At 37.3% G+C, this 20203-nt stretch overlaps 1 protein-coding gene across 17 annotated transcripts in view; it reads left to right on the top strand.

The window, feature by feature from the left end:
* LOC100938589 (membrane-spanning 4-domains subfamily A member 8) overlaps positions 1-20203 on the top strand; it is a 109649-nt gene that overhangs the window by 15797 nt on the left and 73649 nt on the right. For 11 of the 17 annotated variants that reach the window (XR_008511039.1, XR_008511038.1, XR_008511041.1 and 8 more), the window contains one exon: positions 8896-8952. Coding sequence is in view for 2 of the 17 variants with exons in the window: in XM_054524307.2 (XP_054380282.1) it covers positions 8896-8952 (57 nt within the window). In the remaining 15 variants the exon portion in view is untranslated. The remainder of the gene's footprint in view (positions 1-8895; positions 8953-20203) is intronic. The other 6 variants (XR_008511040.2, XR_008511042.1, XR_008511043.1 and 3 more) reach the window with 1 other exon arrangement.

The raw sequence follows: 20203 nt of genomic DNA, 5'->3' as shown, positions 1-20203 counted from the left end.
GCCCATCAATCAGCAAGTGGATAAAGAAAATGTGGTATGTATATACCATGGAATACTACTCAGCCATAAAAAGGAACAAAATAATGGCATTTGCAGTAATGTGGATGGAATTGGAGTCTATTATTCCAAGTGAAGTAACTCACGAATGGAAAACCAAACATCATGTGTTCTCACTCATATGTGGAAGCTAAGCTATGAGGACACAAAGGCATTGGAATTTAGGGACTCGAGAGAAAGGGTGGGATATGGTGAGGGACAAAAGACTACACATTGGATACAGTGTACACTGCTCAGTTGGTGTGTGCACTGAAATCTCAGAAATCACCAGTAAAGAACTTATTCATATAACCAAACATCTCTTATTCCCCAAAAATCTATTGAAATAAAAATTTTAAAAACCCTCCCAATAAAGAAAATCCCAGGACTTTATGGTTTCATTGGTGAATTCTACTAAATATTTAAAGAATTAATACCCACCCTCAAACTCTTCCCAAAAATTGAAGAGGAGGAAATACTTCCAAACTCATCTTATGAGGCCAACATTAGCCAGACATCAAATTTAAACAAAACACTACAAGAAAAGAAAATTATAGGCCAATATCCCTGATAAATATAGATGCAAAAATCCTCAACAAAATACTACAAACCAACTTCAACAGTGCATTAAAAAGATCATACATCATGATAAAGTGTGATTTGTACCAGGGATGCAAGGATGATTCTGCATATGCAAATCTATAAATGTGATATGCCACATTAAAATGATGAAGGATGCAAACCATATGATCATCTCAGTAGATGCAGAAAAAGCATTTGACAAAATTCTTTCATGATAAAAACTCTCAATAAATTAAGTCTAGATATGAAATGCAGTTCAACACTATAGATCCTCTACGTGACAGTCCCACAGCTAACATCACAGTCAATGGGGAAAAGCTCAAAGCTTTTCTTCTAATATCAGGAATAAGAAAAGAACACCCACTCTCACCACTTATATTCAATATATTACTGGAGGTTCTAGCTGAAGCAATGAAGCAAGAAAAATAAAAGCCATATAAATTAGAAAGAAGTAAAATTGTTTCTGCTTGCAGATGACATAATCTTGTATACAAAAAACCCTGAAGACTCCACCAAAATCTGTTAGAACTGTTAGAATTCAGTAACTGAATTCAGTAAAATGGCAGATACAAAATGAACATGCAAAAATCAGTAGTGTTTCTATATACTAACAATGAACAATCTGAAAAAAGACACAAGGAAACAATTCCACTTAAAATAGCATCAAAATAAATAAATAAAATATGAATAAGTTTTAACAAGGAGGTAAAATATCTGTACACTGAAATCTATAAAACAACAATGAAAGAAATTGAAGGAAACACAAATAAATGGAAAGATATCCTGTGTTTATAAATAAGAAAGATGGATATTGTAAAATGGTCCATACTATGCAAAGTGATATATAGATATAATGCAATCCCTACCAAAATTCCAATAACATTTTTCACAAAAATATATTTTTAAAATCCTGGAATTCATATGAAACCACAAAAGATCCTAAATAACCAAATCAATCTTGAGCCAAAAGAACAAAGCTGCAGGCATCACATTACTTGATACCAAAATCAATTATTAAGCTATAGTAATCAAAACAGCATATTACTGGCACAAAAACTGACATATGGATCAATGGAGCAGAACAGAGAATCCAGAAAAAAATCTATACATTTATCTTCAATTGATCTTTGACAAAACTGCTGAGATCACACAATGTGGTCAAGACAGACTCTTCAATAAATGATTTGGGGACAGCTGGATATCCACATGTAAAAGAATAAAATTGGACCCTTATCTCATGCCACATATAAAAACCAACTCAAAATACATAAAAGACTCAAATGTAGGACTGAAACTATAAAACTACTAGAATAAAACAGCAAAAAAATGCTTCTTGACATCAGTCTGGGCAATGATATTTTGGCTATGACTCCAAAATCACAGGCAGCAAAAGCAAAAATAGACACATGGGTTTGCATCAAACTAAAAAGCTTCTGCACAGCAAAGGAAGTAATCAACAGAGTACACAGACAACTTGCAGAATGGGAGAAAATATGCGCAAACTACATATCTGATAAGAGACTAGTATACAAAATGTATAAGGAACTCAAGCAACTTAAAGCAAGAAAACAAATAACCTGATTTTTAAATGGGCAAGAGACTAAATAAAAATTTCTCAAAAGAACACATACGCTATGTCAACAGGTATATTTAAAAATGCTCAACATCACTAATCATTAGAAAAATGTAAGTTAAAACCACAATGAGATATTATCTCACATCTGTTACAATGACATTTATCAAAAAGGCAAAATATAAAAGTGTTGGTGAGGGTGTGGAGAAAGGAGAATATTTGTATGCTGTTGGTAGGAATGCAAATTAGTACAGCCATCATGGAAAATAGTATGAAGGGCCCTCAGAAAATTACAATGAGAACTACCATATGATCCAGCAGTTTCTGTTCTGGGAAAATATCCAAAGGAGATGAAATCAGTACGTGAAAGGGTATCTGCACTCCCATGTTTATTGCAGCATTATTCACAATAGCCAAAATATGGAAAAATATGGAATCGACCTAAGTGTTCATGGATGTATGAATAGATTAAGAAAATGTGGCATTCATACATATATATACACAATGGAATATTATTCAGCCTTTAAAAAAGAAGAAAATCCTGTCATCTGCGACAATATGGATGAACCTAGAGCATATTATGTTAAGTGAAATAAGCCAAGTACAGAAAAACAAATATTGTATGTATTAGTGTGTTTTCACACTGCTATGAAGACATACCTGATAGGGTTTGGCTGTGTCCCCACTCAGATCTCATCTTGAATTCCCATGCATTGTGAGAGGGACCCAGTGGGAAGTAATTGAAACATGGAGGCAGGTCTTTCCCGTGCTGGTCTCATGAGAGCGAATAAGTCTCACAAGATCTGATGGTATTATAAGAGGGAATTTCCCTGCCCTATCTCTCTCTTTGCCTGCTGCCATCCACGTAAGATGTGACTTGCTCCTCCTTGTCTTCTACCATGATGGTGAGTCCTCTCCAGCCACGTGGAACTGTAAGTCGATTTAACCTCTTTCTTTTGTAAATTGCCCAGTCTCAGGTATCTTTATCAGCAGCATGAAAATGGACTAATACAGTAAATTGGTACCAGTAGAGTGGGCACTGCTGAAAAGATACCCAAAAATGTGGAAGCCACTTTGGAACTGCTTAACAGGAAGAGGTTGAAACAATTTGGAGGTCTCAGAAGAAGCAAGGAAAATGTGGGAAAGTTTGGAACTTCCTAGAGACTTGTTGAATGACTTTGACCAAAAGCCTGATAGTGATATGGACAATAAGGTCCAGGCTGTGGTGGTCTCAGATGGAGATGAGGAACTTCTTGGGAACTGGAGCAAAGGTGACTCTTGTTATGTTTTAACAAAGAGACTGGTGGCATTTTGCCCTTGCCCAAGAGATTTGTGGAACTTTAAGCTTGAGAGTGATGATTTAGGGTAACTGGCAAAAGAAATTCCAAAGCAGCAAAGCATTCAAGATGTGACATGGGTGCTGTTAAAGGCATTCAGTTTTATAAGAGAAGCAGAGCATAAAAGTTCAGAAAATGTGCAGCCTGACAATGCAATAGAAAACAAAAATCCATTTTCTGAGGAGAAATTCAAGCCAGCTGCATAAATTTGCTAAGTGATGAGGAACCAAGTGTTAATCCCCAAGACAATGGGAAAATGTCTCAGGGCCATGTCAGAGGTCTTCATAGCAGCCCCTCCCATCACAGGCCTGGAGACCTAAGAGAAAATGGCTTCATGGGCAAGGCCCAGGGTCCCCGTGCTGTGTACAGCCTAAAGACTTGGTGTCCTGCATCCCAGCCATTCCAGCTGTGTTTGAAAGGGGCCAACGTAGAGCTTGAGCAATGGCTTCAGAGAGTGCAAGCCCCAAGCCTTCTGTGAGTGCACAGAAGTCAAGAACTGAGGTTTGGAAACCTCTGCCTAGATTTCAGAAAATGTATCAAAATGCCTGGATGTCCAGGCAGAAGTTTGCTGCAGTGGCGAGGCACTCTTGGAGAACATCTGCTAGGGCAATGCAGAAGGGTAATATGGGGTGGGAGCCCCCACTCAGGGTCCCTACTGGGATACCATCTAGTGGAGCTGTGAGAAGTGGTCCACTGTCCTCCAGACCCAGTATGGTAGATCCACTGACAGCTTGCACTGTGCACTTGGAAAAGACAGAGACACTCAACACCAGCCTGTGAAAGCAGCCAGGAGCGAGGCTTTAACCTGCAAAGTCACACAGGCAGGGCTGCCCAAGACCATGGGAACCCACCTCCTGTTTCAGTATGACCTGGATGTGAGACATAGACTTAAAGGAGATCATTTTGGAGCTTTAAGATTTGACTGCCCTACTGGATTTTGGACTTGCATGGGGCCTGTAGCCCCTTTGTTTTGGCCAATTTCTCCCACTTGGAATGGCTGTATTTACTCAATGCCTGTACCTCCATTGTATCTAGGAAGTAACTAACTTGATTTTGATTTTATAGACTCATAGGCAGAAAGGATTTGCCTTGTCTTAGATGAGACATTGGACTGTGGACGTTTGAGTTAATGCTGAAATGAGTTAAGACTTTGAGTGTCTGTTGCAAAGGCATGATTAGTTTTGAAATGTAAGGACAGGAGCTTTTGGAGGGACCAGGGTGGAATGATATGGTTTGGCTGTGTCCCCATCCAAATCTCATCTTGAATTCCCATGTGTTGTGGTAGGGACCTGGTGGGAGGTAATTGAATCATGAGGGCAAGTCTTTCCTGTGCTGTTCTCATGATAGCAAGTAAGTCTCACAAGACCTGATGGTATTATAAGGGGGAGTTTCCCTGCCCAATCTCTCTCTTTACCTGCTGTCATCCATGTAAGATGTGACTTGCTCCTTCTTGCCTTCTGCCACGATTGTGAGGCCTCCCCAGCCACATGGAACTGTAAGTGGATTAAACCTCTTTCTTTTGTAAATTGCCCAGTCTCAGGTATGTCTTTATCAGCAGTGAGAAAATGAACTAATACAATACCCAAGACTGAGTAATTTATAGAGAAAAGAGGTTTAATTGACAGAGTTCCTCATGGCTAGGGAGGCTTCAGCAAACTTACAATTATGACAGAAGGCAAAACTGGCACATCTTACATGGCAGCAGGTGAGAGAAGTGAGTGCTGAGCAAAGGGGAATGCCCCTTATAAAACCAGCAGATGTTGGGAGAACTCACTCACTATCACGAGAACAGCATGAGGGTAACTGCCCCATGATTCCATTATCTACCATACATGGGGATCATGGGAACTACAATTCAAGATGAGATATGGGTGGGGACACAGCCAAACCATATGACCGTATGGTCTCACTTATATATGGAATCTAAAGAAGTCAGATTCATAAAAGCATGAAGTAGAATGGTGGTTGTCAGGGTCTGGCACTTAGGGGACATATTGGTCAAAATGTAAGAAGTTTCAGCTAAACAGGAAGAATAAGCTCTAGACATCTATTGTACACCATTATGACTACAGTTAATAAGGTATTATATACTTTAAAAATGCTAAGAGAGTAGATCTTAAATGTTCTCACTCCCCAAAAAAATACTATGTGAGTTGATGTATATGTTGGTTTGATTATGGTAATCATTTCACAAAATATACATATATCAAAACATCATGTTATACATCATAAATATTTAAAAGTACTGTGGGAAAATAATAAAATATAGAGGAGGGTAAAGAAGCATGAGGTTAGTGCAGGTTACAATTTTTTTTTTTTTTTTTTTTTGAGACAGAGTCTTGCTCTGTCATCCAGGCTGGAGTGCAGTGGCCTGATCTCAGCTCACTGCAACCTCCACCTCCCAGGTTCAAGTGATTCTCCTGCCTTAGCCTCCCAAGTAGCTGGAATTACAGGTGCCACCACTAGGCCCAGCTAATTTTTATATTTTTAGTAGAGACGGGGCTTCACCATGGTGGCCAGGCTGGTCTCAAACTCCTGGTCTCAAGTGATCCACCTGCCTCAGCCTCCCAAAGTGCTGGGATTACAGGTGTAAGCCACCATGCCCGGCAGGTTACAATTTTTATAGAATGTCCAAGCCTCATTGAAAAGAAAACATTTGAGCTAAGACTTGAAGGAGTGAAGTAATAAGCCACTGGATATCTGGAGGAAGAGTGAGAAGGAGAACAGGTCTTAGGCTAAGAACAATCCTAGAGTGTTTACTGAAGAAGAGGCCAGTTTGGATGGAGCAAATTCAGCTAAGGGAAAAGTGGTAGAAAAGGAGGTCAGCTATATGATAGAAGACATGATAATCTAAGGATCTGTGATCATTGCATGTATGAATATCATTGACAGCCATTGTAGGATCCTGAACAGAGGAACGACATGATCTGACTTAAGTTTAAAGATCATTAAGAAATTATAATGGAGCAAAGGTCAAAGCAAGGAGACCTCCTAAAATCTGATTACAGTTATCCATGAGAGATGATAGTGGCTCAAACCAGGGAGGTAGCAAAACAAAAAGTAGTTTGTTTAGGATATACTTTGATAATAGAGACCATAAAATTTCATAATGGATTGTATCTGAGATGTGAAAGGGGAAAAAGAGAAATAAATAAGACCCCAAAATATTTCCTCAAGTAACTAGAAGAATGGATTTGACGTTGTCTAAAATGAGTAAGACTATGAGTAGAGGTGGTTCGAAGAGGGGAGAATTTCAAGTGTTCAATTTGGGACACATTGGGTTTGAAATCTTTTTTTAGACACCAGGTAGAGATGTCAAGTGCCTATCTGTATATGAGTCTGGAGTTTGAGAGAGAAATATAAGTGCGAGATTATTGTCATATTCATGGTATTTAGTACTGTAAGAAAACAAGAAATTATCAAGAAGGGATCTCAACTGTGTAGATGGGATAGAGTAAAGGACCAACGCTTGAGACCTGGTGTACCTACAGCATCAGGAATTCAGATTGAAGAGAAGGGAAGGGCAAAGACAATTGAAAAAGAGAAAAATAAGAGAGTATGCTATATTGAAAGTCAACTGAGGAAAGTAGATCAAGAAAAAAGGAGCAATCAACTCTTGAAGACTACAGATTAGGCCAAGTTAGATAAGACAAGATCTAAAATTGTTATTAGATTTTATAACATTGAGGTAATGAATGATCTTGACAAAAAGAGGTTCATTGGCAAGGTAGAATTGAAAACCTGATTGGAGTGGGCTTAAGAAATAATTGGAAGACAAGATAGCAAGTTTAGATAACTCTTCTTTGAATTTTCCTGCATAAAGAATAATAACAATATGGCAGTAGCTGGCAGAGCAAGTGCAGTGTGTGTTTTCATTCTGACAGTGATTAACTGGGTATGGCCTCAAAGTTATGATGGGAATCTAATACGTTGAGAGCATTGGTTACCCAGTGTGGATAAGCCACACATGGGTTAAATACATTTTTATGTCATATTATTTTTATGTGACCACGCAGTAAGGAAGCCAGCAGTCATCACAGAGTCAAAAGTGAAGATTAGTTTTATCTAGCCTTATTGATTATTCAGGGACCCACAGTACAATTTCACTGGTTAAAATTACCCCCAACCTCAGCCAGTTATTTACCCTTATCCCTAGTGTCTTTACATATTAGTTACTTCTATTCACTAATTTTTAAACCTAGTATATGCACTTCTGCAAGTCATCTAAATTCCATTTTGAACTAAGGATATAAAGAGGCAAACAAATGTGTGTATAATTTTTTTCAACATATTTGAGTGTTACTATAGAAACACAGATCATAGATGCTTGACTCAGATGGTCACCACAATTGGAAGAAAGGAGGGAGGCTTCCCAGAGGCAGATACTCTTGCACAGAGGCTTAGATCCTTTGCAGTAGCTGTTTTCTCTCCTTAAGATGCTGCTGCAGCCTCAAGCTTGATGCTTATTGTCATGCAAATCACAGCTTAAATGTCATCTTTTCTGAGAAACCTTTTTGAAAAACCTCTTGAATTTCACCTTCAGTGTATCCTTTATCATATCATTCTGTTTTATTTACTTCATATTTTAATATGACATGAAAATCTCTTCTCTATATGTTGTTCATTTGTTTATTATCTGTCTCTAACACTATTTACTGTGAATTTTCAGAGGCCCCATTTTCTGAGAAAGGAACATGCTCTGCTCCCCTCATTACAGACTAGATAATCATATAATGTCATTTAAAAACTGCATACACACATGCAGTTTACACCAATGGAAAAAAAATCAATTATTGATACACTGAAAACTATTGTCCTTCCAACCATGCCAGAAAATAATAGAATATTCAGTATAAGCTACATTTGGAAGCTAATACATGACACTTGCATTTCAAAAATTAAACTGCAGATGAACTATTTTCAATGCTGTTTCTGGTTAGTAAAATATTTTTCAATAACATTATATTGAACTTCTGTGAACATGAACTCACCAAATTATAACAACATATATTTTCTAGCAATAAAACTCATATATTCGGTAAGAAGTTATTAAATAAAACCAGGTAAGTTTTTATTTACCCTCCATGCTATAAAATCATGTTAAAAATATCCCTGTATTTTATGCCAAATACAAGCATCACAGTAATCCAGTAATGATTCTGTATGTACTAAAGAACCATTGGATTTATAGCTGGGTGATTTTTCCAGGGGCTACCACAGAACTGCAACAGCAATTTTGGTATTTCAGCCTAATTCCTCTTAAGTTTCAACTATTCTTTGGATGGGCTTCATGAATGTTATTAAAGTTCTGAGAATCTCTTGTATGATAATGAAAATATTCTTATGTATGCCTCTTTTTGTTCTCAGTATGTTATATCAGGAATTTTTGCAATAGCAGCAGAGAAGAAACGTTCACCAAGGTTGGTAAGTCAAAATGATTAAAACAATTTCATGCTGTGTTAGGTGTAAGAGCCCTGGCCTCAGAAAGTGGTCAACTCATGGGTTGGTTAGAAAAATTTAGCAACAACAGTATAGGCTTTTAAAAATAAAGTTTTATTACAAAGAAAGAATGCTGCAGAAGAGTGCGGCAGGGCATCTCAGCAGGAGAGGACTGAGCATGCCACAGTGGATTTTTCCTTAGGGGTATTTATGGACCTTAAAGCGGGAGCTTAAGGGTGATATGCATGTTAAACGATTACATTTGCAGACATTTTGGTGCCTTAATGTCAGGAAGGGTAGCATGAGTTTAGGCATGCATGCGTTCCAGAGATATCTAGAAATTCTAGTTACTTATAAATTTTAAGTTGAAAAGAGGCCTGGAACTAGGTGCTGACTTTAGATAACAGGGAAATCTAATTACTTCTAAATTACTCAAATAAGGAATTTTTTGTCTCAGATGACCGGCTTGATGGTCACCAGGTGGTCTTCAACCTCCTCATTTCAGAGAAAAAAATTAAATTTATCAAAAACAACGATATCTGTAAGGAGCACATATCATAGTTTCTGAAACAGTGCAAGTCTATCTAAAATACTGCTTTACAATACTTTACGTTATTTTTAAATGGGTATACTACAACAGAATTAGTTGCTAATTTTATAAAACACCAAAAGAATACAGGATGCATGAAGCAAACTAGAAAGTCAGATATGGAAATTTAAATAAAATATATTATTTTTTTCAAATTAAGATATCAAGTATGATAGAACAAATGTATATAGATACATTGAAACAGTAGGAGAGAAAAATATGATTAGAATAATAATGTTAAGATTTATTGGATGGCTTCTATGTGCGAGATGCCTTACAAAGTTTTGGGATAATAGCTCACAGCACAGCAAACCCTATCAGGTTGATAATATTATATACCTATTTTATAGATAAGGAAACTGAGATACCAAGAGCATATGCAACTATCCCTAGATGTATATTAATTAATAGATCTAGATTTTGTAAGGGATGGAGCTGAACTTTGAATCAAGTAACCTTAGGTTAAGAATTCAAACACGTAATCATTGCTTAGGGAATATGGCAGAAGGAATAAATGCTTAGACTAAGAAGGCTTTGGGTGGGAAGAATCAGAGAGGGCTGAACAGGAAGTCTTGGTTAAGAATAAGATAGGATCCAAGTTCTCTGTGAGCTCAGCAAAACAAAGTAAAGTGATGCATGGTATTTATTTACATTTATTCACATATCTATCTTTTGTTTCTCTTTATTTATTTCTGTATTTCAGCATTTCAAATTGGGATTACTTTCTCTCTAGCTGAGATATTCCCTTCAACTTGTTTTTGCACAAAAATCCTGGCAATAAATTCTCTCAGCTTTTGGTAGTTTGAAAACCACCTTATATTGTCTTTGTTTTGAAAGGTTCTTTAGCTGTATATAGCATTCTAGGTTGGCAATTATTTTATTTTACTTCAGCACTTTAAAGATGTCATTCTGTTGCGTTGTGGCTTACATCTTTGCCATTGTGAAGTTTATGTTTGTCTTAGCTTCTCAGACTACTTTTACAGTTTTCTCTTTTAGTTTCTAAAAGATTTACTATGATGTACTTAAATACGGTTTGCTTTATATTTACCTCATTTGGAATTTGCCAAATACATGTATCTACGTGGGTTGACTATCTGGGTTGACATTTTTCATCAAATTCTGAATATTGTCACCCATTTTCTCTTCAAATATTGCTTTTTCAAAATTGCCTTTCTATTTCCCCCTACCTCCAGGATTCCAATTATATGTATGCTAGATATTTTCACTGTATAGACATATCTCTTACACTTTTTTCTTTTTCTTTTATTCTTCTTCTCTTTACTTCAATTTCAACATTTCTCTCTTGCCCTTTGCTTCAGGTCATTAATGCTGTTTGCTACTGTGTCTAATACGCTGTTAAACTCAGTTATAGAGTTCTCCATTTCAGTGAATGTATTTTCTTTTTTTTTTTATTTTTTAATCATACTTTAAATTTTAGGGTACATGTGCACAACGTGCAGGTTAGTTACATATGTATACATGTGCCGTGTTTGTGTGCTACACCCATTAACTCGTCATTTAACATTAGGTATATCTCCTAATGCTATCCCTCCCCACTCCACCCACTCCACAACAGGCCCCAGTGTGTGATGTTCCCCTTCCTGTGTCCATGTGTTCTCATTGTTCAATTCCCACCTATGAATGAGAACATGCAGTGTTTGGTTTTTTGTCCTTGAGATAGTTTGCTGAGAATGATGGTTTACAGTTTCATCCATGTCCCTACAAAGGACATGAACTCATCATTTTTTATGGCTGCATAGTATTCCATGGTGTATATGTGCCATATTTTCTTAACCCAGTCTATCATTGTTGGACATTTGGCTTGGTTCCAAGTCTTTGCTATTGTTAATAGTGCCGCAATAAACATACGTGTGCATGTGTCTTTATAGCAGCATGATTCATAATCCTTTGGGTATATACCCAGTAATGGGATGGCTGGGTCAAATGGTATTTCCAGTTCTAGATCCCTGAGGAATCGCCACACTGACTTCCACAATGGTTGAACTAGTTTACAGTCCCACCAACAGTGTACAAGTGTTCCTATTTCTCCACATCCTCTCCAGCACCCATTGTTTCCTGACTTTGTAATGATCACCATTCTAACTGGTGTGAGATGGTATCTCATTGTGGTTTTGATTTGCATTTCTCTGATGGCCAGTGATGATGAGCATTTTTTCTTGTGTCTTTTGGCTGCATAAATGTCTTCTTTTGAGAAGTGTCTGTTCATATCCTTTGCCCACTTTTTGATGGGGTTGTTTGTTTTTTTCTTGTAAATTTGTTTGAGTTCATTGTAGATTCTGGATATTAGCCCTTTGTTGATGAGTAGATTGCAAAAATTTTCTCCCATTCTGTAGGTTGCCTGTTCACTCTGATGGTAGTTTCTTTTGCTGTGCAGAAGCTCTTTAGTTTAATTAGATCCCATTTGTTAATTTTGGCTTTTGTTGCCATTGCTTTTGGTGTTTTAGACATGAAGTCCTTGCCCATGCCTATGTCCTGAATGGTATTGCCTAGGTTTTCTTCTAGGGTTTTTATGGTTTTAAGTCTAACATTTAAGTCTCTAATCCATCTTGAATTAATTTTTGTATAAGGTGTAAGGAAGGGATCCAGTTTCAGCTTTCTACATATGGCTAGCCAGTTTTCCCAGCACCATTTATTAAATAGGGAATCCTTTCCCCATTTCTTGTTTTTGTCAGGTCTGTCAAAGATCAGACAGTTGTAGATATGCAGCATTATTTTTGAGGGCTCTGTTCTGTTCCATTGGTCTATATCTCTGTTTTGGTACCAGTACCATGCTGTTTTGGTTACTGTAGCCTTGTAGTATAGTTTGAAGTCAGGTAGCACGATGCCTCCAGCTTTGTTCTTTTGGCTTAGGATTGACTTGGCAATGCGGGTTCTTTTATGGTTCCATATGAACTTTAAAGTAGTTTTTTCCAATTCTGTGAGGAAAGTCATTGGTAGCTTGATGGGGATGGCATTGAATCTAATGTATTTTTCAATTCTAGAACTTCCGCTTGATTCCATTTCTAGTTTCTAATTATTCTGTGAAACTTTCTGTCTGTTCATCTATTTTATCCATTTTTTCTATTTTCTTGAACATATTAATAGGAGTTATCTTAAAGTCCTTATTAGTTTTAAGTCTGTTAAATGGATCACGTATGACACTATTTCTATTATTTTTGTTTCCCTAGTGTTTTTTTTTAAATACGGTCATGTCTTTTAACATGTCTAGTAATTTTTTATTAAGTACTCAAAAATATGTATTAAAAAGTACAGCAATGTCAGCTGATGCTTAGTTCTTCCAGAGTGAGCTCACTCATCTCTCCCCAAGGTTCATAAACCAGAACCAAGGCTGAATGGCAGTTAGTTCGTATACTTCTAATTTATCTTCTAATTATAGCATATAACCCTCCAAGGTTTTCAACTGAGAACATGGTATGTCTTCAAGTAACTTCTCTCTTGCAGTCCTGAACCATGTTTTCTCAGCACAATTACATGGCCAAAAACTATGTTCTGTTTCTCAGCTGCTTTCTTCTTAATTCCTTCTCCTACTGACCAGAAAGGCATCAAAATCTGGCTAGCATGTTAATAGAAAAATTTGTTATGAAGCTTACTCATTTCTCTGACCACTTCTTCTACTCAGGAGCTTATCTCCTCAGGTTTACGTTTTCTTTCCAGACCTGAAAGAACACAAAAACCCTATAGTGATTCCTCTCTCCCCTAGCAACTCCTACTTAGACATAATCTGAAACCTCAGCCTCTTGTCCTGGCAAATGCCCCCAAAGGCCTACATGGTGAAACTCCATCTCTACTAAAAGTACAAAAATTAGCTGGGTGTGGTAGCAGGCACCTGTAATCCCAGCTACTCGGGAGGCTGAGGCAGGAGAATCACTTGAACCCAGGAGGTGGAGGTTGCAGAGAGCCGAGATCATGCCATTGCACTCCAACCTAGACAACAAGAGTGAAACTCTGTCTCAAAAGAAAAAAAAAAAGAAAGAGAGAAAAGAAAAGAAAAATTACCTGTAGAACCAACATCTTCTCACCTTTCTGTGTCTTTCTTAGGATTCACAATCCCTTTATATTCCTGAATGTTTTAGAAGTTTTCTGATGCTTTTATATAGATGAAATACCTTTTGTACTATATCATGCTTTTCTAGTTGCTTTCAGAGGCAACACTAGTCTGCCATACCTTTTTTATCATACCAGAAGCACAAGTTTTGTCAATGTTTTTATGCCTATTGGATCTCATTGTTTTCTTTCTGATATTGATTATTTGTGTGCTTGCTTTGTCTTGGTTAGTCACACCAAGGATAAACGAAATGCAAAAAACCCTATAAATTAACCTATAAATGTATGCCTTTGAAAACTACAGTGTACTGAAAGAAGACATAAGAGGAAATAGAATATATTGATAGTCCTATAACTATTAAATGAATTAAATCTGTAGTTAGCAAAATTCCCACACAAGATAAATTTAAGCTGTGATGGCTTCACAAACAAATTCTATCAAATACTTATAACATCAGTCTTAAATTATTTCAGAGAATATAAAAGAAAGTGGACTTCTCAGCATATATTATGAAGTCAGTAAGCCTTGAAGTCAAGATCAGGCAGAGACATGATGAGAAATAGAAAATAAAGCAAATATCATGTATACATGTACATATAAGCAAAAATTCTAAACAAAATATGAATAAATCAAATTAATTATTATATAGAGAAGATAATATGATATAAAAAGTTATTTTTATTACAGGATGTAAGGTTGATATAATATTAAAAATTAAAAAATGTAAGTTGTTACATTAGTAGAATAGAAAACACATATCAGCATCTCAGTAGATAGTGCAAATGCAGTTGATAAAATTTAAAATCATTCATACTGTTTTTAAATCTTAGAAAGCTAGGTGTAGAAAAATGTAAATCAAACATTATATGTCATGCTAAAACAATAAGAGCTTTCTCTTTAATCAGGAATAAAACAAAAATGCCAGTACCAAGATGGTTCACTTAGGCCCAATGATAATCACAAAGAAAAACAACACAGAAGATACACATGAGATTGCTTTTTAAGTTAAAGTGTATCACTACAAAAATTAACAAATCACAGAGGAAGAAAACAAGATTGGAAGGAAAAAACAAAGGAACTACAAAATAATCAATAAATAATTAACAAAGCGACAATAGTAAGTCCTTTCCAATGAATAATTACTTTAAATGTAATGGATTAAATTCTCCATCAAAACACATAGAGTGACTGGATGAATAAAAACAAGACCTAATTAATTATCTGCTGCATACAAGAGACTCATTTTAGCATTGAGGACACACATGAACTAAAAGTGAATAAATGGAAAAAAAAAATTCCTTGCAAATAATAACCAAAAAAGACCAAGAATAGCTATGCTTATATCAGACAAAATAGACTCAAAGGCAAACACTGTAAAATGAGCCAAAGAAGGCAATTATAAAATAACAAAGGGGTCAATTTATCAAGATAATATAACAATTGTACATATATATGCATCCAATATCAGAGCACCTAAATGTACAAAAGGGAATATTAATATATCTGAAGAGAAGATAAAAATAGAATGCAATACAATAGTAAGGGACTCAGCACAAAGTTTGTAGAAGTAAGGAAATAATAAAGATCAAAACAGAAATAAATAAGAGACTAGAAAAATAATATAAAAGATAACCAAATGAAGATTTGTTTTCATTAAAAGATACATAAAATCAACAAACCTTTAGCTAAGACTTTAGCTAGACTAAAAAACCTTTAGCTAGACTAAAAAAAAGACATAAAATTTGAAATGAAAGAGACATTGCAACTGATACCACAGAAATAAAAAGAATCATAAGACACTACTATGAATAACTATACATGAACAAATTGGATAACCTAGAAGAAATGAATGCACTACTAGAAATGTAAAGCCAAGCAAGACTGACTCCTAAATAAATAGAAAATCTGAATAGACCAATAATGAGTAAGGAGATAGAGTCAGCAATAAAAAGTCTCTTATCAGAGAAAATTCCAGAACCTGATTGCTTCACTGCTGAAATATATCAAACATTTAAAGAACTAATAACAATCCTTCTTCAAATATTTTTTAAAAATTGAAGGAGAATAATTTCAAACTGATTTTACAAGGCCAGCATTACCCAGATACCAAAGCCAGAAAAAAACACTGTGAGAAAAGAAAATCAAAGGCCAGTATCCCTAGTGAACATAGATGCAAAAATCTTGGACAAAATTCTAGCAAAACAATTTCAATAACATATTGAAAGGAACATCCGCACCCCACGTGGCACCCCCCAGGACTAAGAACCAGAATGTACAATATCTGCTGTCACCAGCAACCCCTCCCACTTGCCCAGCAGAGCCACTATGCACTAAGCATGCCCTCCCATAAAACAAGGACCAGCCCTCCTGGGACCCACCACCACTAATGATTCTACCAACTCAACCACCAGAGAAAATATGCACCATGAACATTCCCCAGGGTCCAAGGATAAGACTGTCCATCACCCACCATCACCAGTGACCTTGCTCAATTAACCTGCAGAGCAACTAGGTGCCACATGTACTCCTGGAGTCCAAAGACTGGCTCACCTGATGGCCCAGAAAAACTGCACCACTAAACTCATAAATACCTGCAGTCTCTGTGCACACACAGACACCATTGACATTGGTTACAGTCAAAGAAATCACACAGAGACCACTACTGAAAGAAAATTAAATCACACAGAAAGAAATCACCCAGAACCACCAAAGCACCCTACTCACACAATACTGTAGAACACATCTAGAAGAAAAAGATTTCTCCTATAAAAAAGCTATTCCATATAATTGGAAGAGGCACTTTTCCACAAGATGCACAGATATCAAAGTACAGACACACACGCACACACACACAAAAACCATGAAAAAGCAAGTAAACCTGAAATCTTCAAAGAATACAATAATTCTCCAGTAGCAGAACCCAAGTAAAAGGCAATCTATGAAATGCATGAAAAGGAATTCAAAATAATAACTTTAAGGCACTCAGTGAGATACAATGGAATACAGATAGACAATTCAGTGAAATAAAAAAAAATTATGAACTAAATGACAAATTCAACAGAGATAGATATCATAAAAAAGCAAAGAGAAATCTTAAAGCTGAAGAATTCAATGAATGATATAAAAAATACAATTGAGAACTTCAACAATAGACTAACTCAAGCCGAAGAAAGAATTTCCAAACTTGAAAACAGGTATTTTGAAATAATTCAATCAGACTAAATAAAAAGAAAAAAACAATTTAAAGAAATGAAGAAAGCCTATGAGACTTATAGAACACTCTTAAGCAAACAAATATTTGCACTATGGGGTTTTTGGAAGGAAAACAGACTAGGAAAGGCATAGAAAACCTGTGTAATGAAATAGTAGCTTATCACTTCCCAAGTCTTGGGAGAAATATGAACATCCAGAGTCCAGGAAGCTTGAGTGTCTCCAATAAACAACCCAGAAATGTCCACTCCAAGGAACGTTAGAGTCAAACTGTTAAAAGTCAAAGGCACCCATCCCTCTAGGCTCAATTTGCTTCCATAAGAGACTTTAGTCCTAGGGGAACTGTCAGACCCTGTGGTCTTCCACATCAGACAAAGCTGGTCTGACTTGGGCCCTCCTTGGTTTGATGGCCTCACCCAGGGCCCCAGTCTGGCCATGCCTGCTTACAGAGCAGTCTTGGATGCCCTGGGGGACCCACACCATAGCTTCTGCACCAGTGGACTGTGCCTGACTGGTGGAGAGCTCCAGTGAGGTGGCCCCTATAGCCATGCACCAGCCCACACATTCCCTCCTCATACTACAGCTTCCCATAAGCCCATGGCAACTCCCCACATCACTTTGATGGCACATGTCTGCGAAGGCGGGTTTTGCTTTACTGGCCCCACCAGCATGCAGGAGTGCAGTATGCTTTCCCATCCTTGCCGACCATAATTGCAGATAAAGCCTTGAAGGGCAAAGGGTCAGTAAGCCCCACCCCAACAAGCACCCAACCCTTGCACTAACACTGCACAGAGAACAGGGGATCCTCCCACACCCTAAGCGATCACTCCTGCTTGCAGAGCACAGAGAAGGCACTCAGACCTGCACTGGCCAGCACCCTGTCCCAAGCCAACACCACCTCCATTGCAACAGGGCACACAGTCTCCAGCAGGGGACCCCAGCTGCCTTGCCTCTGCCACTGTTGTGAATGCCCACAGGGAGGCAGACACCCTGCATCTACTAACACTCTGCTACAGATGCCGCACCTCAGTCCCCCCAGCACAGTGGAATCCAAACCTCAAGGAGCCAGAGAACAAAGTTGGGGCCCAATACAAGTCCTCCAGAGTTAGAGCAGGCAGTTCATGGGTTGAGAGCTGAGCACTGGCCCCCTAAAATCTCCCAGAAATGAAGCCAGTCAGCTGAATCCACCTTATACCACAATCAAACCCTCAAGGTCATCAAATAGGATAAAAGAAAAAAAAAATCCAAAGGTCAGCAACCTCTAAGACTGAAGGTAGATAATCCCCTAAAGATGAAACAGAACCAGTGCAAGAATGCTGAAAACTCAAAAAGCCAGTGTGCCTTCTTTCCTCCAAAGGACCACATTACCTCTCTAGCAAGGGTTCAGAACTGGGCTGAGGCTGAAATGACAGAAATGTAATTCAGAATATGGATAGAAACAAAGTTCATTAAGCTACAAGAATATGTTATAACTCAATGCAAGGAAGCTAAAAATCATAATAAAACATTGCAGGAGCTGACAGAAAAAATAGACACTATAAGAATTTCACAATGTAATCACAAGTATTAATAACAAAATAAACTGAGCAGAGGAAAGAATCTTAGAGCTTGAAGACTGGCTTTCTGAAAAAAGACAGGCAGACAAGAATAGAGAGAAAAGAATGAAAAGGAATGAACAAAACTTCCGAGAAATAAAGGATAATGTAGAGACTGGATCTATGATTGATTGATGTACCTGAAAGATATGGTTGGTTCTATGCAGAGAACAGAACCAATTTGGAAAACATGTATCATGATATCATCCATGAGAACTTCCTCAATATAGTGAGGGAGACCAACATTCAAATTCAGGAAATGCAGAGAACTCCAGTAAAATACTCTACAAGATCATCCACAAGACACACAATCATCAGACTCTTCCAACACCAATATGAGGAGAAAAAATATATTAAAGGCAGTGAGAGAGAAAGGCCAAGTCATGTACAAAGGGAAGCCCATCAGACTAACAACAGACCTCTCAGATGAAATCCAACAAGCCAGAAGAGACTGGAGGACAATATTCAATATTCATAAAGAAAAGAAATTCCAAATCAGAATTTTATATCCAGCCAAACTAAGCTTCATAAGTGAAAGAGAAACACGATTCTTTTTAGACAAGCAAATGCTGAGGAAATTTGTTACCACCAGACCTGCCTAACAAGAGCCCCTGAAGAAGGCACTACATATGGACAAGAAAGACCATTACCAGCCACTACAAAAACACACTGAAGTACACAAACCAGTGACACTATAAAGCAACCACATAAATAAGTTGGCAAAATAACCAGCTAACATCATGATGACAGGATCAAATACACACATATCAATATTAATCTTAAATGTAAAAGTGACAAGCTGGGTAAGGAACCAAGACCCACCAGTATGTGGTCTTCAAGAGATCCATCTCACATACAATGACATACACAGGCTCAAAATAAACAGATGGAGAAAAATCTACCAAATGGTAAACAGAAAAAACCAGGGGTTGCAATCCTACTGTCTGGCAAAACAGACTTTAAATCAACAAAGATCAAAATAGACAAAGTAGGGCATTACATAATGATAAAGGGGAGGTCAGGAGGTATATGGAAAATTTCTGCTCAACTTTTCCATTAACCTAAAACTGCTCTTAAAAAATTACCTATTTTGGCCAGCCACGGTGGCTGACGCCTGTAATCCCAGCACTTTGGGAGGCCGAGGTGGGCAGATCACGAGGTCAAGAGATCGAGACCATCCTGGCCAACATGGTGAAACCCCGTCTCTACTAAAAATAAAAAAATTAGCTGGGTATGGTGGCACATGCCTGTAGTCCCAGCTACTTTGGAGGCTGAGGCAGGAGAATCGCTTGAACCCGGGAGGCAGAGGTTGCAGTAAGCCAGGATCGCACCACTGCACTCTAGCCTGGCAGCAGAGTGAGACTCCATCTAAAAAAAAAAACCAAAAAAAACTATTTTTAGAAAGTCAACTTGATCCCAAAATATATGTGTAAATAAAAAAGGCTGCGATAATCTTGAAGAAAAACAGTGTGGACGTACTCTCTCAAATTTTAAGACTTATTAAAACTTTAAAAAGACAGTATGATATTATCACTCAAATAGACCAATAAATAGAACAGAATAGTTTCCAGAAACAGACACATGCTTACATAACCATTTGATTTCTGACCAAGGTGGCACTGCAGAGCAATGGGAACCAAGCAGCCTTTTCAGTAATTAGAGCCATCTGAACGTGACTCGTGTGAAAAGAATGAAACTTTAGTGCTACCGTACACCATACACACTCAAAAAAGTCAGTTTCAAGAAGATTTCAGATATAAATGTGAAAAGTAAAAT

Source organism: Pongo abelii, chromosome 9 (genome assembly GCF_028885655.2).
Source record: "Pongo abelii isolate AG06213 chromosome 9, NHGRI_mPonAbe1-v2.0_pri, whole genome shotgun sequence".
NCBI lineage: Eukaryota > Metazoa > Chordata > Mammalia > Primates > Hominidae > Pongo > Pongo abelii.
This window is presented reverse-complemented; position numbering and strand designations above follow the sequence as displayed.